The 25,124-nt window shown below is 41.6% G+C and overlaps 1 protein-coding gene across 7 annotated transcripts in view; it reads left to right on the top strand.

Annotated features, from left to right (window-relative positions):
- The window catches only part of ZNF407 (zinc finger protein 407), a 376,221-nt gene that overhangs the window by 243,656 nt on the left and 107,441 nt on the right, over positions 1 to 25,124 (top strand). For all 7 annotated transcript variants that reach the window (XM_019643398.1, XM_019643392.1, XM_019643394.1 and 4 more), the window contains one exon: positions 9,082 to 9,260. In XM_019643398.1, the coding sequence (XP_019498943.1) occupies positions 9,082 to 9,260 (179 nt within the window). The remainder of the gene's footprint in view (positions 1 to 9,081; positions 9,261 to 25,124) is intronic.

Raw genomic sequence — 25,124 nt, 5'->3', positions numbered from 1 at the left:
AACCAAGATATGTGCCTACTCCTCTGTTTCTTGGTTTATAGGCAGCACCTGGCTATTTTAACATTTCAGAAAGTTATCTCCGTTGTTCCGTTTCCCACTATTCCTCTCCTCTTGTTTCTATTTTTATTACAGTATTCATTTTGGTTTTCCAAGTGATACCTTTCCAACTTGACTTACCTTACATAAGTCTTTTTCTTGATTGCTAAATGGAATCATCTCTGTGTAAACACGAGAATCTTTGCAGATAGGGATTTTTCGTCTCTGTTCCCAAACTCAGGTCAACGATGCTGTTTCTTTCATTGTTTGTAACATTTACATTCTATATGATACTGTTTTCGTTTGTTTTCAAAATACATGTTTCGATGATATTCTCTTTACATGAGTGAGACTTAAAAATATTCTCTTGAATAATCCAAGTGATCCAAAAATATACTAAATAAACATAGAAGTTTCCTTTAACTGGGAAACCTTTCCATAAAGATCATTACCAGCAATAGTAGTTTGACTGGCTTCCTTCAAATACCCATTTAATGCATTTATATATTTGTATAAGTGTATGCATAGAGTTTTAAAGAGCTGAAAGAACCCATATATGCATTTGTCTGGGTCTTGCTTTCTATTTTAACTTAGTATGTTTAGGACGTTTGTCCACGGCAGCCCAGAAGGCCGGCCTTATCTGACTTAATGGCTTCTGTCCCGCAAATGAGGAGAAGCCATGAGCGCACAGGCCAGGCTGCACTCAGAGCCGTCCTGGGGGAGTCCCAGCCCGCGCCGTTGTCCCTCCCCTCGGCCTGTCTCCTCCCTGTTGTCCTCTGCAGCAGCCTTCGGACATAGCAGCGCTGGGCGTTAGACCGGGAAAGGCTCTGGCCCCTGGGCTGCAGGGCTCGTCAGCTCCACGACTGGGCGGGGCGCCACCTTCCTGGCCTAGTTCGGACACCACTGAACATTCACGGTTGGGGAATGCCATCTTTTTCCTGTGATCAGGCTGTGCCTTCCCATGCTACCCGGCTGTCGTCGGCTTCCATGGGCGCCACAGGAGACCCGCTCCCACTCTTGGAGGCAGCCTGGCAAGCTCACCCTGCCCTCTCAGCAGTGTGAATGCCACAGTGTGCGTTACCATCAGTTCATGACCCGTTTCTCTGTTAACAGACATCTAGTTTCAAAATTTCCCCTAGTGTTTAGCTGTTATAAATAACAGTTTAATGATTCTCCTTGAGGATAACTTCTAGAAATTGAACTCCTAAATCCAAGAGTGTGTGTATAGTTTAATTTTGAAAGCTCTCATCAGATGTCTTCCAAAGCTTTTGCTAACTGACACTGCTATCTCTAATTAATGTTATTAATCTCCCTAAATTTTGCCCCTCTGTTACCTGAGGCCTTAATTTGTATTTCTTTGCTTACTGGACTCATTGATTACCTTTTTATGCTTAGGTAACCATTTGTAGATCTCCAGTTATGAATTTCTTGCTTATATTCTTTATTCCGTTTTTGAAATTTTAATGCTTTTTTTCTTGTTAATCATAGACACTCATTTTATAACCTGTATACTAATCATTTGTTTTTATATGTTGCATACATTTTCTCCATCTCTTTGCCTTATCTTTTAATGGTATACATGATATACTACACAGCAGTTTTAACTTTTTTAAAAGATTTTATTCGGGAATCAGGGGAGGGGAACAGACAAGTTGCTGTCCTTTTGTTCTTCAGTCTAGTGGTGGAGGACATCGCTTCACTGGCCCATGTTGGTATTGTGATCATTGCGCTCTTCCCGGGTGAGGCAGTTGCTCGCTGGCCATTGGACGGCTGCTCACGGTGGCTCACGGCAGCTCACACCTGCTGCCGGCCAGCCCCACTACAGTCTATGCCGTCGCCAGTGACTCACGGCAGCCCAGCTCTAGGTGGAGCTGTTGTTCACCATCTTAGCTGTAGAGGGTGCAGCATCACTAGCCCTCATGTGGGTTCTGAACTGGGGTCCTGCTGCTCAGAGCTGGCGTCCTAAGCCAACTCCTAAACAACGCACCACTGGGCTGGGCCAGCAGTTTTAACTTTTATGGAGTATATTTTGCTACATATTTTTGTAACACTTAGGTTTTGATTTTTATTTAGGAATGCTGTCTCCAACCAAGATTCTAAAAGTATTTTCTTCTAGCACTTTTATAATTTAGTGTCCTTATGTTAATCTTAAAATCCAAATAGCGTTTATCTTAGCATGATGTAGGACCATAAGAAGCTAGCTAACTTTTCCCCATGTAGTAGACAGTTGACTCAACACCATTTATTACATAAACCGTCATTTCCTCATTGATCTAAAGTGACTTTTCTGTTCCTTATACACATGGATTCTTGTGCTGTCTATCCTGGTGATGTATTTGTATTTGGTTCAGCACACCACATGACATTCATCCATTTGCTAAACATCGTTGATAAAATGTCGCATTTTAGGCAGAGGAATATGAAGTTCTTTATTCTTGTAGCTTCTGTCCAGTTTAAAATTTAAGCAGCACAAGTGCTCAGTAACCTGAAGTCATCAGACTCTTTTTTATGGCTCCTTTAGTGAGAACATACGTGGGGGAGGCCTGCGAGCCTTGGGCTGTGCTGCATAAAATGGAAACGAGGCGGGAGCATGCGCACTGGAGGCACTCCTCCACCAGCCACCGCTTGCCCGCAGAATGTCCAGGCTTCTTAGACTCGTTTTTTGCCCAGTGAATTTATAATTAAATACAACTGGTTAAAAAAAAGTGTGATAACTTCTTAAGCTTATTTACATAAAGACTTTCTTTGGATCGTTATTCATTTTTTATTCCTGTTGTATAGATATCGCAGGAACCCATGCCACTGAATTTTTAGATAGACGTGTACGATATAGTGTGTAGTATTGATATACTTGTTCTGATACATAAACTTAACCACAGAGTAATTATTTTCAAGGATATATTTTCGAAGAGTATATTCTGAAGAGACAGGAAAAAACTACATTTCTAAACGTATAACTATATAACTTTAGGGAATTTGTTTTTATTCAAATGAACTGAAATTGCTTTTCATATACAGTAAGCAAACGGCTGATAATGATCTAGAGAGTTGGGCTGTCTTGCATTTAGTAGAAAGACTGGTAGTAGTAATAAGTGAGTTCAGTACCTACTGTATTTTCCGGGCCTGTTTAACATCATTTGCCTTCAACCTCAGGAACCTCTGAGATGTACATGTTATTCCCGGGAAGCGACACAAAAAGCTCTCCATGGTCAGAAAGTTTGGGAAGCAAAGTGTTAAACAAAAACAACACGTTTTTAAGTAGAACTTTCAGAATTCCTTTCATGTCAATTTACATACAGAACACACCGAATCGGTCCTAATAGACCAAGACAGTCATTCCTTTTCCACAGTAGAATTTGGGAGTGCAGAGGCTGATGCACAGTTTCCCTTGGGGAATAGAAACCAGTGTGCATTCAGGATGTCTGTGCCAGTGGTCTGTATATTAGTCATTTGGTTTTATACTATAGGTTGTATATGTTTTCTCTATTTCTTTGCCCTGTCTTTTAACTATTGGGTTGTCGGAAAAGTCATGATGAATTTTTTGCAACGAAAAACAGAGAAAAAATATGTCATCGCTTTTCCGACAACCCAATATTTATGATGTATTATGCTATATGTATGTGTGTGTACATATGAGCATATACACACATATATATGTCTGCATATGTACACTCTTTTAGGCACTTTAGCACATGCCATCTGTGCCCCACTCTCTGCATTTCAGTTTCTTGATCAGTAATAAACTATTAATCAATGCACCCTAATAAATCTTCGTATGTAGAAATTACCTGATTGTGTCTTAGTGATAGTGGTTTATTACTGGCTCAGGTCTCTCTGCTTTCGTAGCTAACTCATGGAGTTTGCCGTGCCAGCTCCGACCTGTGCCCTGTGGCATGATGGTTTGGGTGGGCAGTTGTGAGCTGGGGGAAGGAGAAACACAGAAGGATGTGCTCTGCCAGACGTGCACCTCCTGCAGCCTGCCTCGTTGTAACAGATTGGCACGTGCGTAGGCAGACCCAGACCATACAGGCACATCTTGTTTCATTGTGCTTTATTTTGCTTTATTGCACTCAGACACTGCATTTTTTACAAATTGAAGGTAAGATGCTTCACCAGCAAAAAGATTACAACTTGCTGAAGGCTCAGGTGATGGCTAGCATTTTTTAGCAATAAAGTATTTTTTAATTAAAGTATATACATTGGTGTTTTTAGGCGTAATGTTATTGCACACTTAACAGGCTACAATGTAGTGTAAACATAAGTTTTATATGCTCTGGGAAACCAAAAAATCTGTGTAACTCACTTTATTGCGATATCCACCTTATTGCAGTAGTCTGGAACCGAACCCGCAGTGTCTCCGAAGTATGCCTCTTATAGAAAGTCCAGAATTAGCTTCAATAAATAAAATGTTGATGAAGGTTTTATTTCAAGTCAGTAGGGGAAAGATGGAATTAATAACTGGTATTGAGAGATCTGGCTGGCAGTCTAGGTCCACGCTTCATACTGCACTTAGGATAGTTTTGAAATGGGCCTCGCATTTAATGAAACATAATGCAGCTATACAAGTACTAGAATCAAGTTTGGGCGATTATTTTATAACCTCCAAGCAAGGAAGCCAGAACAAAAAATGAACAACAACAAAAATAAACTTCTACTTTTCGGAAGATACCAGAAGCAAAGTCAAAAGTTAAAATTAAGGAAAAAAATTTGCAACTTTGTCACAGAGTCAGTCTCCTTAATGTATAAGAGAATGACTAACAACCCTGTAGAAAAAAGCAAGCCAAAATTATGAACAGACAGTACATAGAAAATGCATATGGCATTTCAGTATTTGAAAGATACTTAACCTCATTCATTACAGAGAAATGCAAATTGAAACTTTTAAAAATTAAACATTGAAACTCCAGTGAGCTACCATTTTTCACCCACCACATTGGCAAAAATTCGAAAGTTTGGTAACACACAACATTGGCAAGAATGTGCAGAAACGGGCTCTCCCAAACGTTGTTGGTGGAAGTGTAAATTGCTCCAACTCCTCTGGAGGGCAATTTGGCAGAATTTATCAAAATTACAAAAGCATATGCCCGTTGACACTTGAAGCAATTCCACCTGGCATCGTGAGATTCTCTTGGCATCCTGAGAAATGGGAAATGTTTTCCAGGATTAGTCGTTGCAACATTGGTTACTAGCAAATGGTTGGGAGCAACCTAAATGGCCGTCAGTGGAGGATCAGTTAACTGTGATGCGCTGTGTTCTTACTGTGAAATAGTCATGGTGATTAAAAAAGGAGGAAACGGAGGTGGGAGGGGGCGGACAGAGGGCGGAGAGAGGCAAAGGACACTCATCGGATACGGGAAGAGCCCATGCCTCAGGGTTAGGTGAGGAAGGCACGTGCGGACATGGGTCATGGTAACAGATTCATACACAGGGAGCACGGGGACGATATACAGCATAGGTGTTCCTTGAAAAGGTTGCCATTCCTTCTCCCAAAAGATGGACGAGAAGGTGCGGATTGTACTCCCCGCATAGTGGGGGCGATGTGGTGGGAGACTGACTATGCGCTGTTAGACCTCGATGTTTAAAATACATGGGTGCATGTTTGTTCGACAGCTTCAGTGGTGCTTTTTTAATAACCAGAATAAGATACATCAAAAGAGGGGAAAATACTTAGAATTGTTTTCGACTTCCTTCTCCTTAGGTTTTATAACATAACTGTAATTCATGCTTTTGCGTTAATAGGCAGTGAGTTAGTGTGTAGTGCTGACAAGTAATTTTGTGGTGTTCTAGAAGTACGTGTGTTCTATTTATTAATGTAAAATGCATCACCTTTGAACTGAGTAAAATATTTCCTTCATTACATACTTTTTAAAGAATCCCTAAAATTAGCTCCCGTCTCAGGCCCTTTTGCCAATTGCCCAGGTGGCTGTACCCTCTCCCTCTCCCTCTCCCTCTCCCTCTCCCTCTCCCTCTCCATATATGTATATATGGTAAGCTGCCTCAAGATTTTCAGCATGGTATATTCCAAAATTTAATTTGAAATGTCCTCGTAGCTTAGAGTACCTTCTCCACAAAGTTGTGGTCCCAGCAGGTCCTGCAGGAGCCGGCGGTCCCCTGTGCCGGGTCCCGGTGTCTAACCCCGAGGACTATGCTCCGGCTCCCGGCTCCGCCCGGCTCAGTCTTCATCACTGTTGCTTCGTAGTGAGTGCTGAAATCAGAAGGCGTGAGCCCTCCACCTTAGTTCTTTTCTAGGATTGTAGTGACTCTTCCAGGTCCCGTGTATTTCCTTGAGAACTTCAGGATCAGCATTTCGTTTTCTGTAAAAAAAATCCAGCTGAGACTTTAGTAGGGCTTGCATGGCAACTGGACGTCGATTTGGGGAATGTTGCCACCTTAGGAATACAAAGTGTTCCGATCTATGAACATGGGAGAAAATGAGCTCTTTATCATAAAAATCAGTGTCAAACTGAAAACCTCACTCAGCCGGCCGCTCCTGGTCACCGACTGCCAGCTGGTCGAGCTGCTGCCCCTTCCTGGTGACCCAGCCATGACCCCGTCGGCAGTGACATCTCAGGACCCCTGCCTCTCCTGCGCGGCCCGTTCTCTCGGCCCACTTCGGGTGTGCCTTCCATGTCGCTCTTTGTAAGGTCGGTTTCTGGGAAGAATCATTTTCGGGCTGAGTATCATTCAGAATTATTTAGCAAAGGGGGTCCGGCCTCTTTCTCACTCCCTGAATCTTGTCCCTTTGCTGCGTATTTAACTGTGGTTACATGATATCCTGAAGAGCAGGCACTGAAGTTTGCCCCAAGTTTGTCGACACTGCTTTAGATGACGACCATGACATCAGGCGTTACGGCTTTTACATTTAAGCTCGAATTGGAATAGTTTGATTTTGTAACTGCGAAAAGGTCCTTTGTGTCCCAGTATATTAAAAAGTTTTATATTTCATGACATTAGATGTGGAAAAACAGATTATGGTAGCATACAAATGCACTATTATCCATGAAATCTGTGAAATGTATTTCTTCTATTGCAGATAAACATTGCCTATTTTTTCTCCTTGTTTACCTGTATTTGTGTGTATAAAGCATAGAATTAAAAATATATATACACAGATGCATTATATACATAAAATCTATAAATGGTATATGTATAGCATAAATAAAATTATACATGTATATATGTATAAATATATATGTGTGGAAGTCCTTAACACCTTTTAAAATATTAAGCTCTACATCACTTTTTCTTGTTTTTGCCCATATTTTTAAATAAAAAGAAGCCTCTCATTCTTTTTTTTTAAGAAACTTTATTGGGGAACATTGTGTTCTTCCAGGACCCATCAGCTCAAAGTCAAGTAGATGTCTTCAATCTAGTGTGTTAAAAGAGTAATCCTCCTCTGTCTGTTGTTATTTTAAATTTTTTGTAATGTATGTAATATATAAATCATTAAAGTCCATTTGGAAAATGAAGAGAGAAGGGCATTGCTGTAGCTTTATCAGCGTTTAGTGTGCTTCTGGTCTAAACAGAGGGATCTGCCAGGTTCACTCCTCCTCACCGTGTGTGTGGCGCGTGGACATGTGATGGGGAAACTTCCCCACAGGGGTATCTCTTGGGTCCAGTACCGGACTGTTCCCGTAACACAGGACATTCCTGCTTCATCAAGATTGGTGGCAGAGGACGTCCTGTCCCCTCCGTTTGTGGAATTCAATTCCAAGCGCCACTTCCATGAACTTGGCCTTGCTTACACGATACTCGTCCGTGCTCTCTTGTCATCAGTGGATTAATAACGTGTTTCCTGGGTCTGGGGACTTATGTCCTTTGCTTCCTTTACATGTGAGTGAGGACATACATAGCTACTGTGAAATTGGTGCGTCATAACCATTTTTGCATTCTTCAGTTTCACAGGGTGCAGTCCCTGGAAAGTAAACATTGTGATGTGATGTAATATTATGCACAGGTGCCATCCCCCTTGGGGTTCTTGAGGGGATGTAGTGCTACTTTGTAGAGCCTTCTAGAATCGGATGTGCATTGTGACATGGGATCACTAACTACTGTGTCCCACCTTAGTTGGTCATGGAAGCTGTTCTTCAGATAGCATCTCGCAGGATTCTGATCTCCAGCAGCCACTCAGAAAATGCTCAATTCACATATTGCTCAATTTTCTTCTCACACTTAGTTTTTCTTTGTGGGAAATCTGAGGCCAGCCTGATTTTTTGTTTCTTTCTAGTTCAGCCCCCTCCCCCACCTGCTTGAATGTGTGTAGGGCTCTTTTTCTTACTCTTTTAACAACGACAGAGACAGAAGCAGCTGTGTGTGTTCAGAAAGGGCCCGATGCGAAGACGCAGGCAGAACAGGGCGCCTCACGGAGCAGCGTGTCCTGGCCCCACTTTCCTGGTCATTTCAGGCCTGCGTCCTGGGATCTGCAGTGAACAGTGGGTGACGAGCCCACTCCTCGTGTCAGGGGCACATTGGTGTGCCATTGTGCGATGTACAGTCCATGATTCTTAGAAACCTACACCAATATAGAAAACTCCCTGGCACGTAGCCTATTGCCCAGTATGGTGGTAGGGACTGTTTCTAGTTACTTTTCCAATTTAAACTATTTTAGAGTGGTAACTAGAAGCAGCTCGCTTGACAAAGCTTAAAAGCCAAAGCTTCGTTTCCTTAACGTCCTCAATCCAGTGGAGGAGGCAGTGCTTTCCTTGGTACTGCTCCTCCGGGCAAAAGGCAGGTTCTCTGGGTTCAGGAAGCTCCTTCATTGACCTAAGTGGTACCAGAGTAATTTGACATGAAAATCATAGAACTTGGGATTTTGTACTTCCGTTTCTGCCTAGAAATGAATCACTAAGGTAAAAGACCAACTCAAAAGTTAGCACTATGGTGACCCAAACCACCAGCCTCATAAGATGAAGGCATTACACAAGTTAATTATTCGATGAGCACAACACTTAGTGAGTTCCACTCCATGTTAGGGAATGTCATTATCTGTGGTCCTACGTTATTAATCTGACTTTCATTTGTTCGCTTTCCTTTCTTCCTTGCTAGGTCAAACTGTGCTGAGAATATCCGCAAACACATTCTGCACACCGGTAAGCACGAGGGCGTCAAGATGTACAACTGCCCCAAATGTGACTACGGGACCAACGTCCCCGTGGAGTTCCGGAACCACTTGAAGGAGCAGCACCCTGACATCGAGAACCCGGACCTGGCTTACTTGCACGCAGGTAAGGGACCGGAACTGTTCCAACACTCGTGGTGTGTAGGAGGATTCCATCGTATCCATCCCGGCAGCTGTAATGCTGTTTGTATGTTTCCGTCCTTTATTCTGAGGCAGGAGACGACGGGAAGTATCTGCTCTGAGACTAACAAGAAAGTGCATTCCAGTCTCAGCCCGCTCACTAGGAAAACAGGCTTTTCAATTATATTTCATCAAGAACAAATAGGAGGATAATTATCCCAGGACAATGAAGTTAATAACAGCAAATGTTCAAAACGCAGTAGAACGGAAATAATGGTAGTTGTTTGTGCTTCATATTTTGACTAATTGGTAAAATTTTCAATTTATTATAAAAAGTGTTTATGATTTAAAATGTTATACCCTGTCCATTTGTCCCACTGTTTTCCAGTGAATTCCTGGAGAGGAAAAGTGTGGGACTGAGGAGAGAGTAGAGCAGAGTGGTTGGGGTGACACAGTGCCTGCCACTCTCCCCCAGAAACTAGGAGGCCCTGTCCCCCGGGTTTTAGGGACGTGCTGGTGATGGCAGAGGCTGCCAAGATTGTTCTAGCCACGTTGGATTAGAATTCAGGTACCGTGGACGGATCTGAGATGGAGCGCTCACTGGGGGTTCAGCACCCCTATTCCTGCAGCCCAGCTTTCTGTCTCATTGACAGAGGTGCCTTGAGTGCTGAATTCTTACTGTGCAGAACAGTGAACTGATGGACTGTGAGTTAGGGCACCTATTTCGGGAAGTCCTTATCCTGAAGGAAAGTTAGAGAAAGTTCAAAATGTAGCCTGAACTGTGCAGTGTTTGCTTAATGCCCGGGGATGTGGGGGGAAACCACGAGACACCTGGGCACCCCTCTCCTCCTTCCCCTATCGGCCGTGTGGGCACGGGCAGGCTGAGCTCCTGTACCTCGAATTGCTCACGTGTAAATCCATACGGCAGCTCTGTTTAAAGGGGAGAATTTAAGAAGGTAATGGCCGTGACTCTCTTAGCATAGCACCCTTTCTGCCTAGCGTGCTTGGGGATCATGGGTCGTGTGGTGATGCTGGGCATATGGTGAGAGTGTTTGAAAGTCATGGTAGGTTCCACCCAGAATGCAAGCCTTTGTTTGCAAAATAAGTAAACGACCTTTGCTCATATACTATCTACATTAAAGGAAACAGAACTTGATGGTAATTTGAGTTAGAATAATATTCTTAATACATTGGGCAATAGCTGCATATAAGGTTGTTTCCTGCTGATGTGTTCTTTCAGATTTATGTTCATATGGTCGACTTTTAAAGTAATGGTAGAATGTTTGATTTAGTAAACTCTGTTGTATCTTGTGGCTATTTTTAAAAAACCCAAACACAGGTCAGTGCTCTTTGCATTTTGGTGTGGTTGTTACTGGTTTTGAACTAGACAGTTTATCAGCTTTACTTAGCAAAAGCAGATAAAGTCAAATGGAAGTATCTCCTGGTCATCCGCACCCGTGGGTCCTTCATTAATATGGATGCATGGCGAGTCCCATCAGAACTGCTGCCCATCAGAGGAGGCATTCCAGAAACGGCCGAGCAAAACCAGCTCAGTTGATCGCGGCTTGTCAGAAAAGTGCCATTTTCCAGGTTATATCACTGTGCCTGCTTGTCCAGGTGCAACATTGCCGTATTCTGTCTCCTGTCCATCGCTCCAATTAGACATTAAACATGGGTTATTCCCCCAAAATGAAGAATCTCTAACTTTCAAAAGAAGTAGACATCAAAGGAAGGGGGAGGAAGCTTCTGTGAACCCCAGAAATCCATTCCTTTTGTTCCGCACAGAAGGAGGACGGCTTTGCTTCCACTCGTGATGCATGAGCCTGGTGTGGTGTGTTTGAGATATTATTTGTATAAAAAAGTTTTAAAATTTATACTAGTTTCCTTGTGTGTGTGTGTGTGTGCTCATGTGTGTATAACCATAGTTTTCTGTTTATATTTTTGTAGTTCTGTTAGAAACTTTCTGCTACCTGTCACAGTAACATTCCTCGGTATTTTCACAGAGGAAATCCATATGGTACTGATGGGCGTCAACTGTTTACCCCTCCCTTTGCATGGCAGATTGCTCATCAGTGGTATTTTTACTTTGATAATCGTAGTTTCTTTAATGGAAAACTTGAAAAGGGTAAAGTCTTTTAGACTGACTCTTTTAGCTTGTTATTCTCAATCATCTGTAATACATTGAAGGGTGTGTGAAGCAAGTCTTCCGAGTGTAAGATGGCCAATCAGACTGTTGGTGTTCTTCCTTGCATATTGTTTGATAGTGGAATCAGGCACTGTGGGTGATGGGTCCGTGATGGGTGGGACTGGGAAAGGTCGCGCCATCGCGTTAAATCTTAGGAGTGCTCTATGTGCAGCTCTGAATGATACTGTCAGCTGCGTTCTCTGGAATCTGCACCAGTAATGTATTGAGAATTTGGTAACCCCAAATTCAGTGAGGCATGTTGTGTAGTTCTTTTAATAAAAGATTGAGTTTAGGGCCGCCAAGTGGTGTGTTGGTTAAGAGCTGGCTTGGGACCCCAGCTCTGAGCATCAGGGCCCCGGTTTGGATCCCACATGAGGGCCAATGATGCTGCGCCCTCTACAGCTAAGATGGTGAACAGCTCAACCTGGAGCTGGACTGCCGTGAGTCACTGGCAATGGTGTGGGCTGCAGCCCCTGCTGCAGTGGGCTGCCGTGAGTTACATGAGTGGCTGGCAGCTGGTGTGAGCTACCAAGAGTCGCAGTGAGCAGCCGTCCAGTGGCCGGTGACCAATCTACCTCACCCGGGAAGAGCACAATGATAATACCAACATGGGCCAGTGAAGCGACGTCCTCCACAACTAGACTGAAGAACAAAAGGAGAGCAACTTGTCTGTTCCCCTTCCCCAATCCCCCAATGTTCCCCTCCCCAAATTCCCCAATAAAACCTTTTTTTCAAAAAAAGATTGAGTTTAAAATTCCCCCAAAACATGATAATCTCAAGATCTATCCATGTTGTCGCAAATGGCAGTATATCTAATGGCTGAGTAGTATTCCATTGTGTGTACGTACCACATCTTTTTTACCCAATCACCTATTGAAGGACACTTTGGTTGTTTCCAGGATGGTAGAAGGGGGAAAAGGGGGTCAAATATATGTGATGGAAGGTGAACTGACTCTGGGTGGTGAATACACAATGCAATATATAAATGATGGATTATAGAACTGTATGCTTAAAACCTATATAATTTTATTAACCAGTGTCACCCCAATAAATTTAATTAAAAATAATTAAAAATCAGAATACAAAATTTAAAAATGAATGAATAAAACTACCCAAGAACCTACAAAATACTCTGGTCCTGACGTGGCTGTGCCATGTATGTCAACATCTGAAAGACCATTAGAAGGAAAACATTAACAGAAACAGAAAGGATTGTAAATGATGTCATGTGGGGGATTGTAAATTTTAGTTGCGATACTGTTTGGAAATTTATACGTTAGAAGAAGGTATTTAAATTTTGTTGGAAAACGGCTCTGCAGAAGGAGGTGTTCCTGGGGATGTGCCCTCCTGGGGGCATCTCCGTGGACAGGGACCCGCCATTCCGTGGGTGATGGGGTAGCTGCGGAAACCACAGAGCCAGAGTCTGCGGGAGACCAGATCCACGTCCCCACATGCCACTTCGTGAGGCTGCGCAGATTTCCTGACATCCCTGGGCTTCCGATTCCTTATCAGCGAAGTTAGGAGTTTGCAGGGACAGCCTCTCAAGTCCCTCCAGGCGTAGCGTTCCTGGGGGTTCCTGTCAGCCTGGCCTTTGAAGGGGCATGTTTTCACTGCAGCTCTCATCCCTTGTTGAGTGATGCAGCAAACTGTGTTTACCATCTGGGTCTCTAGTGTCCCCTCTGTAATATGGGGACAGTGAGCTTTCAGATGATGGAAGCTGGTGGGTGTGATGCGACACTGCATCGTGGCAGCTCAGTGTGCCCTGTTGCTTCTGGTGACGAGCCACTGTCTTTCTTCTCAGTAATTTTCAGGAACTAGAAGAATGATTTTCATGTTATTTTCCATTTTATGCTCAGAGAATGAAAGGCTATATATAAGCTTAATTTGGGTTGCAGCTTTGTTTGGAAAACAAGATAAAGTGGTTATTTTTTAAATAAAAGTAGATTATTTAGAAACAGTATTCAATTTCCAGGCATTTTGGGAATTTCTAGTTATCATTTTCTTAACTATTGAAATAGTAATATAAATTGATTTCTAGCATACATCGACTGCTTACAGACATAATATGAATTTTTTCAATTCCTTGGAAGCTGTTTGTGCCTTCATGCCCAGCAATATGGTGAGACATACTAGAAAGGAGTGTAAATAATGGTATTGTTTGATGTTTTCGTCTGTGTTCCCTATATGTCACTTAGGTCAGGTTTGTTTACTGTGTTGTTCAGATTGTCTCTATTCTTACTGATAATTTCTTATGCTAGCTGTGTCAGCTGTTAAGAGAGTTATATGTGAATTTGTCTGGTTTTCCTTTTGATGCTATTAATTTTGGCTTTACATATTTTGAAGATATGTCACTGGTACTCAGAACTTTAGGGTTGTTTTATCTACATGCACATGTATGATAAAGAACATATATGTATTCCCTTAGAAGTAGGAATGCTCCCTTTTATCTGTAGTAATACTTCTGCCGTCATTCTATGCTTCACGTTGATATTGCTTCACAAGCAGCATTTAGCTTTATTTGCTGGGACGGTTTTAACTTTTTGTGAGAAATAGTCTTTTACTTGAGTATTTATGCTTAATATAATTATTGATACGTTCATCACAGTCAGAAACCGAACTACCCAAATGTCCATCAGGTGGCGTGTAGGAAGGTTGTACTTACCTGTTGGGACGGAACGCTGCACAGTGAGAAGGATTAACTACAGCTGAAGCAAACACACGAGTAAATCTCACAGTAATATCCGTGGATGAATCAAGCTACACACACAGGAGCACAGCCCGTATGGCTCCACTGAAGTTAATATAAAAGCCAGAACGCATGTCTGGTGGCAGAAGCGAGCACATTTGCTTCTTGGGGACAGCAGTCGCTGGGGATGAGGACGGGGTGCAGTGATGCTGTTTCTTACCCTGATGCAGGGACACCCTTGTCCTCAGCCAGAGAAAATTCCCCAGGCTCCCCTGTGAGCTGTGCACTTTCCTGCATGTACTTGTTTTGTTGTTTAAACAGGATTCCCTTCCCCCGCAAGTGTCTAAAGAGGTTCATTGAGGTCCGCACTAGATCTAATGGGATTTGACGGTTCCATTAATCCCCACAAAACTGACACCACATTGCAGCGGTCAGAATTCTTTCTGTCACTGTACATTGTAATTTTTTTCTGTTCAGTGAAATCCATTTCACCTCATAAATGATCTTTATTTGATCGTTCTGAGTTTAGCAGTTGTACCTCTACCATACCTGTTATCCATGAATAAGCCCGATGTTCGGTCATCACACCTTGAGAAGGAAGGAAATACACTTCTGTGTTTGCAGTACAGGGGATCTTCTGTCGGCCTTGGGTGGTTAGATCTCAGAACACTTTAAACATGACCCGAATGAGGGCGGGTGAAGAGAGAGGAGGCCGAGGAGTGGGCCAGGCGCACTCCTGACTGTGCCCGAGATGCCTTTGTCCCGAATCCCAAGCGGCAGACTTACCTGTGCCTCTGCGGCTCACCGGGCCTGCTCGCTGTGGAGTGGTGCTCACTCACTGCTGGTGGGCGGAGGCCCCTGGAAGGCCCAGGTGGCTGGGCCCCTTTCCCAGACTCTGGGGACTGGGAAGCTGATTTAGTTATTTCGTGTTTTCTCTGCGAAGCTGGACTTTAAATGTAGTAGACGTTTATGTCTTTTCTTAAGGTAATGATCGAGTAGTGTTCCTTTTTCAGGGGAAATTAAGCTTTCAGTGATATGGTATTTGCCTTATTTTATTTTTCTGTTGCCATAGTTTTTGTTTTCTTTATCATTTAAATTGATGTGATTTTCATCAGCTCTTATATATTAAGATTTAATCATTTTAAAATATACATTTAGATAATTACCTGAGCAGTAGATAGCAGGTAACTATCATACTGTCTTCACAAATTGGGATTTTTTCATATTCTTCTCTACGATAATCAATCAGTTTTTAAATTCTTTATATTACATTATTTAACTGCATTCCATAGCATTCTCCTCTTACCCACTTATAGAATAAGAATGTGGAAGTTTGACTCTATGTAAATTCCATATCCTTTTTCTTTCTAATGGTAACTAATTCGGTGCCATTTAAACTGTGCAGTGCTGAGTCCTTCATTCTCTCCACGTGCATCACTTTGTTCTTGGGGAGATTGAATTTCATATTCCACCTCTGAGCCATTTGCTTAATCTACGCAGTTAAGATAAAGCAGCTACCGCCTTTGTGTCTTAGCCATTCCCTCTCATTTAGTGGCATATTCAAATTTCCTAATATAAAGGATTTTCTCCATCATTAATTAAAAACATTAGTGTTCATGCCCTTGTAGGATGCAGCCTTAGCCCATACTCCTTGGCCCTCTATTTTTAACCCCGTTCCTTTCATCCCCTTTTCTTAGAAGCTCTGACACATGTCATGACATTTTGTACAAATATTCAGTTTATGAAAAGGTCCAAAAATCTCAGAAAATCCTGACAGTTTCTCATTGGTTCTCCCTTACAGAAACCAATTATTACTTCAACCTAAAAAGGAACAGGTTTGTTTCTGACATGACTGCCTTTGGTGAATCCATGCTGACTCACTCCTATTAAGTTGTACTTCTCCAAATGTATCATTAAGCTCATCCATAAGTATCATCTCAAATTTATTTCCTAATATAGATGTGAGACTTACAGCTCTATAATTTTCAGCCTCTCCCCTTCTTTCTTTGTAACCTTCAGACTGGAGTCCTTGTTTTCCAGTCTCCTGATACTTCACCACTAACAAAAGACTTCCTAAAATAATTAACAGTTCAACAGTTGGAGTAATTTACTATTTTTCTTAACTGCTGCTCAGTGTCTTTGATTCTTTCAAAGTCCCGTCTAAACCCCTGGTGCCTTCTGTGAGGCTTTATCCTGAGTCCATCGCGACGGTGGATTTGATGTTCTGGTCCCTGGGTTTTCTCTTCACAGTCTTTCTCACCCTCACTCCTGTTGGAGTCCCTACGTTTTGAACTCTGTTACATCCTTTGTAGTCGATGGGTGAATAATGCCAAAGCAGCATTTATCGTCAGCCATTTTTTTTCAGTAATATGATTGTGGTCCAGGGTCACCTCGTGTGTGGATGTTTATCAGTAAACACCCTCTGCACTCGTCATTATCTTTGTCATTGACTAATATATTGAAATAGAGTTTCTAAAGCCTTCTAATTATACATTCTTAAATATTTTAAAATTTAACCTGCTTAAGAATAATTACGTTCTAACTTTTCTTCTTGTGTCTAAAACCTTCCTTTATTTATCTGCCTAACACTGTGGAGCGGAGTTAACGGGATATTGGCCCCCCTGTGCCTACCTGGCCCGCCCACGCTGCTGCCTTCTCACAGCCCCTGCAGGAGAGCCCTCCTGACTGTATCTGTGCTTTCCTCTTGTGCATGGTTAGTATGGAGTCCTAAAGGATGCTGTTATTTCACACTGTCACGTTTGCCTTTTCAATTACAAAGAGAGAAGGAGGAAGGGTAGTTAACAGTGTCAATACCAGACTTTTCGTCAGGCCATTAAATCTTCAAAACAAATCTCTTTGGTGGGTGTTATTCCCAATTTAATGATTTTAGAAAATGAATCTGCAAGAGGTTAACTTGTCTGATGAAAATACATAGCTGCGGGTGTGGCTGATTGAAGTCCATGACTGTTTGTCCTCAAGAGTTTTCTAGTTACATAATCCTCCATATGCCAGAGCTTAAACAAAAAAACAAACAGCATCTATAGGTTAATGAAATTCCTACCATGAATGCCTTAACATTTTGGAGTTTTAAGACTTCTGATAATCTAAAAACATGTACTAGAAAGTAGCATGATATAATTTTAAAAACCACTAGGATAAGTGTTTACAGAGTAGGACTTCTGGTGCCTGGTGCCCAGCCTGGTAGGTGGGTGGATGGATGGATGGATGGTGGATGTTTGGGTGGATGGATGGTGGATAGTGGATGGGTGGATGGATGGTGGGTGGATGGATGGTGGGTGGATGGATGGATGCTGGATGGATTGATGGATGGATGAATGGATGGATGGTGGATGGATGGGTGGATGGTGGGTGGATGGATGGATGGTGGATGGGTGGATGAATGGGTGGATGGATGGATGGATGGATGGAGAGATGGAGAGATGGTGGATGGATGGATGGATGGATGGATGGATGGATGGATAATGGATGCTGGATGGATGGATGGATGGATGGATGGATGGATGGATGAATGGATGGATGGTGGATGGATGGATGTGTGGGTGGATGGGTGGATGGGTGGAATCAGTCAAGTGAATTAGATTTTTTTTTTGTGTCCTGACTTTATTACTAATGAGATGTGTGACTTTAAGCAAGTCACTCAGCCATCTGTCTGTATTTCTCAACTGCTAAATAAATGTCAGTGTTTAGCCCTTCTTTTGAATATGAGGTTTAAATGAAATAATACATATGAAAGAGCTTTGAAAATTATCAATATTGAGATTTTCTTTAAACGAAAAAGCTACTGGCCTTTGTTATTGCTGTTTTAATGGTAGGAAAATAGAAAGAAAGGATTGGAGTGATTGTTTGCATTTACTGCAAGCTGACAGGAAGAGTAATGGCCCTCGTGCTGTGTGTGTGTGAATATGTGTCAGCAGTCACGCACATATTCACATGGAGTCCGAGCATACATCCAAACTCAGGGCGACAAAAGGCCTAAATAAAACTTTTTTCAGAGTAGACACTTATCACTTAGTTTATTTGAATTATTTCTATTCTTTGTATGTTACCCACTGTATTTTTTTAAAACTAATTTTTTAAAAGTATAATTCTGAAACAGTGCCCTTTCTACTGAATGTTTTAATGTGCTGTGAAGTTCCTAACGGCGTTTCACAACATTTAAAATAGCCAGAGTACACAATTAAAATACATTTTTGTTAGTAACGCCTAATAGAATTGGCTGAAAATATCTGAAATTCATGCAAACCCATTCAGTTAATCGTTTTTGACGTATACCAGGCCCTTAGAGCACACAGGCCCCCCCTCACTGCATGGTCTTAGAAGCTGTGAAGTGGTGGTGAATGCTTTTCCGGGAACAGAAGCCCTGCTGGCTCCTTCCTTGGGTGTGCTAGCGAAGCAGCACGGGCCTGCACCGTCCGCAGCCACGTTCAGCTCCCTCAGATTCCTTTCTCGCTGCCACAAGGTTACGCAGGCCGATGACGGACAGTATGATTACCTCATAAGCAGCCAAAGCTGCGATCTTATCTGGACTAACATTTGCAGCGCTCATGGCTCGAATTCTGAAAGTGAAAATAGTTTTTGTTGTTGTTGTTGTTGTTAAAAAAAAGGAAACAAAACTGATCTTATCCCCCCCTGACAACTTCATTTATCAAAATTTTAAGGGAAAAAAATTGATCATGGAAAGTTATAGTGGGGACATTGTGATTGTATCAGGTAATTGATGTGGCTTTTATTTTTATATAGACCTTTTATCTACTGTTTAATTCAATATAATTTATATATTTAAAAAATGTACACACCTTGACAGACATATCTTGACCCCAACTAAAATGCAATTTTATAGGAGGGACACAGGTAGGTGCTGACAAGTCCCCCTGCTGATACGGCGTTAACAGGTAACCATTTCCATGGAAGTGGTTTAGGGAAAAATGGCATTATAAGTTTTTTAAATTATGAGGGAAATTTAGGCATACTGCTTAATTAGCTTTGAAATTTAGCTCAGAAGATGTAAAAATGCACATTATTATTCATTTGCAATTTCATTTATTTGTATTTTTAGTGAGCAAAATTGCCACTTAGCATGTTGTCCATATTTTAACTTTCCATTTTGAAATAATTTTCAACATATAGAAAATTACAAAAATAGTACAGAAAGTTCCCATATATTTTTTTACCCAATGTCCCCAAATGTTAACATCATATGTAGCCAGAGTTACCAAAACCAAAGACGTCAGCATTGAGGCGATGCCGTTTCCTGCTGTGCTCGTATACTACATCCTGATTTCACCAGCTTTTCCATCGTGTTGTTTTTCTTGTCCAGAATTCAGCTCAGGTGTCAACGTGCCCTTTAGTGGTTGTGTGTCCTTAGTCTGGTCCAGTCCATGGCAGTTCTTCCGTGGTCTTTCGTGATCTTGAGACTTAAAGAATATGGATCAGTTATTTTGTAGACTGTCACCTTAGTCTGACGTTTACTCATGATTCACTTGGGTTTTTTGAAGAATCCCCCAGAACAGACGTGCAGTGTATCGGGCACGTTATGGCTGATGCTGTAACCTGAATCAGTCTCCGTGTCTCCACTGCAAGCTTCCTGCTTCCTGCTTTTAATTAACACACATCCTGGGAAGATCATTTCAGGTAATGCAAATAGCCTGTTTCTCCTCAGGCGTTTGCCCCGATTTTGACATTCATCAGTGGTCTCGCCTGCAACGAAATCCGTGGATTTCTAGTGGTTATTTTCTCTTTCCCTCATTCCCTTACATTTAATTGAAATTCTTCTTTAAGGAATAAATATCTGTCCCTTCTCTCCCAATTATTTTTTATTCTATTAATTTTTATCACTATGGGTTTATTTTATGCTATGGTTTATAGTTCAATGTCACTGTTCCTTATTTTCTTGCTGGAGCCGCTCACCTGTGGCCTGTGTGAGCTCCTCCAGGTGGGCTTGTGCCCCTCAGTGCACCCCATCCTTTTACGGGGCATCTCCGTACTTTCTGGCACTACCGTGTGCTCTGGGCTCATCTGATGGTCTCCCTGCCCTGGGTTTGAAATCCGTGTCTTCCTCAAGGGGCCTGGTTCCATTTATTGGAGAATGGAATTTAGAAACCAAGATCTGGGCACCGTGTGTGTGCTCACTGCTTCTGTGGCCTTTGCTCGTGTTCGTCTCCGCAGACAGAGCTAGGAGACGTGTGTGTGCATCCCAAGCCTGCACTTCCATGAGCAGCCATCGTCGTACCTGTCACCTGACTATTAGCTATCTGTCATCTATTATCTATCTATCTATCTATCTATCTATCTATCTATCTATCTATCTATCTATCTATCTATCTATCAATCTATCTAAAACATAAGTTACCTTAGGCCTAAATATAAGAACAAAATTATGAAACCCATAGAAGAGAACATAAACAAATCTTTGTGACCTTCAATTAAGCAATGGTTTCTTGGATCTGACACCAAAAGCACAGGCAATAGAAGAAAAAAATAGATAAATTGAACAACATAAAAATTAAAAACTTGTGTGCCTCAAAGGATACCATCAAGAAGAAGAAAGGAAAACCTATAAAATGGAAAATAAATTGTAAATCTACCTGATAAGGGAATTGTGTCCAGACTGTATACAGAGCCCTTAAAACTTATTAATAACATGGCAAATAACCTATTTGAAAAATGGGCAAAGGATCTGAATAGCCATTTCTCCAAAGAAGACGTCAGTGGCCAGTAAACATGTGAAAAGGTGTTTGATGTCATTACTTGTCAGAGAAATGCAAATCGAAGCCACAGTGAATACCACACCTCGGGTGTTCGCTCTTGGCAATTATGAATAGAATTGCTATGAACATTCACGTATAGGCTTCTGTATGAATGTAAGGTGTCATTTCACTTGGGCAAATACCCGGAAATGAGATACCTGGATGATACGGTATGTATACATGTCATTTTTAAAGAAAACTATCCAACTCCTTTCCAAAGTGTTTGTACATTTTATATTTATATTTAACTTGTTTAGTAGATATAGTTTTACTTTTGCTATATGAAAAATTCTGGAGATTGATATGAGTGTGAATGTACTTAACACTACTGAACTGTACTCTTAAAAATGGTTAAGATGGTACGTTTTGTTATGTGTACTTTACCACAGTTAAATTTTTTAAATGTTACAATATAAAAAACAATTGCCTTATCTTTTATATATTTCTGCACATATTCATATTAGAAAATATTAAGTAGGTATCTCGGTTGGTGAGGGGTCATTAGGAAAGGCAGTTGATTGGGATATGGAAAATGAAAACGGGGACGTTAATACAGAAATTATACTAATTGGCTTGAGACTTGAAAATTAAATAGACCAAAAAGATGTTACATGATACATGCTAATCAGCGTCTGAAATTTATAAATTGATTGAATAAATTTGTGAAGTTAATTTATTCATAAAAATGTGAAGAAGCAAAATATTTTAGCTTACAGACATGCTTACCCTTTCTTATTGTTCCATTTTTTTTATTTCTAAGTAAGATTAAAAACACTTAAATACATTCTTTTAATAGGTGAAATCCATCATAGTAAAGTAGTCACTTAAATCACCTAATAGCTTTTATTGCAGTAGAATATAGTGTAGGCCCCAACTAGATAAAATAGTATTTTTGATGGCTGGTCTAGATCCTTCTTTAAAAGCTCTGCTCAGACAGCCTCACTCTTGTCGCAGCTATTACTGCCATTTGTTGAGTAGCATGTCGGTGTGATTGGCAGAGACTCATTCTTTCTCTTACGAAAAATCATAATTTTATTGCATGCTTAAAATAAAAACCCAGCCTAAGTGATTTCCTGTTTATAAAGAAAAAGACAAAACTCTTTCACAGTTAATATAGATGAATTATTTGCATTGCAATGACTATAAAATTTAATCTTCCTTTTATTGGGAGCAAGCTCTTTTTGGGGAGCTGCCTCTCAGGATTCCCTCCACAGCCCTTGTCTGGTTCCCTGAGTTAGAATGAGTGATGACGCCAGTTTCTTTCCAGATGTTGGCCAGGGACAGATTTAGGAGTAAGGTTTATGTCAATTAGTCTCGTGTAGTGATAAATGTCTTCGAGTGATTAAATAAGTTAATATTTGTAAAGCACTTACAATAGTGCCTGGCATATATTAAGTGCTCTGTAAGTATTTAGTTAATAAAATATTGAACTGAAATCACTCTGTGTCTTCTAGATTCTTCTAAGTTGTGCCAGTAGGTGCTGCTCTTGAGTGGCACGAGCAGGTATTCCAAGTGACATTTCACATTAACGTAGGTGACCCGCGCTGGTGACACAACTTTCACATTCATGTTTATGTATCCTGTTCTCTTGATTAGAATCAAGACCGTTTCTAATAAATAGGCTGTTTGCTTTAAAGACATTGTTGGTGTAAAATGACAGAGACATGAAAATGCCCAGATGGTTCTCTGGAAATTTTAGAGTCCTGTCTGGTCATGTTACAGTTGGTTTCACCTAAGATTTTATTTTTTAAAAATGTACCAATCTCGTGACCTTGCCCACTTATCAGGCAGTCACCTATCGTATTTTAACATTCTTTATGTTAGCAACTACATATTTATTGGATCTACTGACATTTTTATAGAGCGTCCAGTCAATGCTGAGCTGTGGTACTTGTTAATTTGCAAGTAATCCAGAGATAGGATTAGGCTCTGCTAGATTGACCTTGATGTTCAGATAGAGCAAGCTTCACGCTCAAAGCTAGGACAGGCAGAGTAGGTGCCAGGTGTCCCTCTTGTGCACATTTGATTGTAATGTTACTTAACGATTTGTAAGCGCTCTTGCTGTTAAAATGAGTGTCGGGAATATGTAGTACTTGCTACAGGGATGGGCACGTGGCGGTAACTTGTGCAGCCCAGGTGTAAACAAGATGATTAACCTGAAGTGCAGAAAGTCGAGGTGAAGAGTGCTTGATTTTGTAAGAATTGAGGAGTAAGAGAGGTGAGAAGAGGAGGCAGGCCGGAACACTGAGCTGGCAGAAAGCTTGGACAGCGACGTGGAGCGCGGGGGGCGGAGTTGAGAAGCTGGATGCATACAACATACGGTAAAATGCTGAAGAGCCCAGAGAAGTAAAACAGCCCTTTAAAAGTAGCTGGATGCACTTTAGGTGTCTTTTTATTCTACTTTAATGCTGTGCTACGGTATCGTCTTTGTCCGTATGTCTGGCCCTTTCTAACTGTATGTAATGGAAAAAGTTTTTTGTGATGTGTGCTTTTTAGATGATGAATCTTTTATGAGTCAAAGAATCCGTTTGGGTTTTCAGTATAACTCTCAAAACACTTTATATATTTCCTTTTTCACCCCAATTTCTCTAAGAAAATTCATTAGACATTTTTAAGATGGTTTATGTTCAGTTTGAGCATATAAAAAATTTTAATGTCATTTTACATTGAAAACGGCATTTGAAATCCAGGGCTGTATACTTTTATTATTTATGGCAGGATGAGTTTGGGCGTGTTCATCATCTAGGCATTGAGATGTGAAGATACTCACGAGTTACATTAACATGTGTAATCATTTCCACTCAGCATATAAGAAACAATAGTTTTATTATCATAATGCAGATGACACGGAATGTGCTTGGCCTAGAGGTTGTGAGTGAGACCGGAAGTGTAACATGGTCCTTAATTCAGGCATCTGATCTGCATCCTGTATCTAGCTGGCCTTCACTGTTGTGTGTTTATGCTGTGATCAGTGTCCCTGTGTGTGACCCTGAGCTCCGACACACTGTCTCCTGAGCACACTGAAGTGTCTTAGGATGCCCTAAAGGGGTGCTCTTCCTTCTGTTGCTGAGACAGCCATCGGTAGGACCCATGTCACTGGAATGCGTCCTGTGGAAAACCCCAAACCACAGAATTCTAGAACTGTGAGGTGATCCCAGCGATGGGATTTCACCCTGTGGAGTCAGGTCAGCAAGGCACCCACCCATTTCAGAAATGCAGTATTCTCACATTCCTTCAGTGGTTCCAAATTATTCATGAAAAGCATGTTCACCATGTCTGGTGACAACTTCTGAATCATATCATTGAAAAGTGAAATCAGTAATTTTTAAACTTTTTTTGGTGGGAAGTTTTCTTAATCCTTACTGAGTTTTTTTTTTTAAGTTTTTTTTTTTTTTAAAGATTTTTATTGGGGAATTGGGGGGATGGGAACAGTGCTGGGGAATTGGAGGAAGGGGAACAGACAAGCTGCTGTCATTTTGTTCTTCTGTCTAGTTGTGGAGGACGTCGCTTCACTGGCCCAAGTTGGCACCATCATTGTGCTCTTCCCGGGCGAGGCAGATCAGTTGCTGGCTTCTGGACAGCCGCTCACACTGGCTTCTGGCCGCTCACGGCGGCTGCTGGCCGCTCACGCTGTCTGCTGGCTACACACAGTAGCCCATGGCAACCCACTGCCACAGGGACTGCAGCCTATGCCATCACCGGTGACTCACGGCAGCCCAGCTCCAGGTTGAGCTGTTGTTCAGCATCTTAGCTGTGAAGGGCAGTGTCACTGGCCCTCATATGTGGGATCCGAACCGGTGCCCTCTGGCGTCCCAAGTGAGCTCTTAACCATCGCACTACTCGCCCGGCCCTTTACTGAGTTTTTGAGTTTTATATTCTGCTGTTTAGTATGTTACAAAACACATTTTAAAGTCCTGTTATGACTAGGAATTAATTTTGTTTGAGAATTTGTAACTGCTCTTGCGTTGGGACTCATTGGATTGTCAGCAAACAAATTTGGGGCTTTATCCACCCATGATGTGTCCCCCCGCCATTGTCCTGGGCATCAGAGACAGAAGAGGCAGCTGCACACACTTGGTCCCTGTCTTAAAGGAGCTTATTAACTTAGTGGAGAATAGACTTGAACTAAAAACCACACAAAGAAACTCCCAATGGCTCGCTGCCTAAGGTCTGTACGGAAAGACTCCCAGGTGCTGTGGAATGGCTCCGGGG

Source organism: Hipposideros armiger, unplaced genomic scaffold, assembly GCF_001890085.2.
Source record: "Hipposideros armiger isolate ML-2016 unplaced genomic scaffold, ASM189008v1 scaffold_77, whole genome shotgun sequence".
In the NCBI taxonomy this organism is placed as follows: domain Eukaryota; kingdom Metazoa; phylum Chordata; class Mammalia; order Chiroptera; family Hipposideridae; genus Hipposideros; species Hipposideros armiger.
The sequence above is the reverse complement of the archived record's forward strand: the minus strand, read 5'-3'. Positions and strand labels throughout refer to the sequence as shown.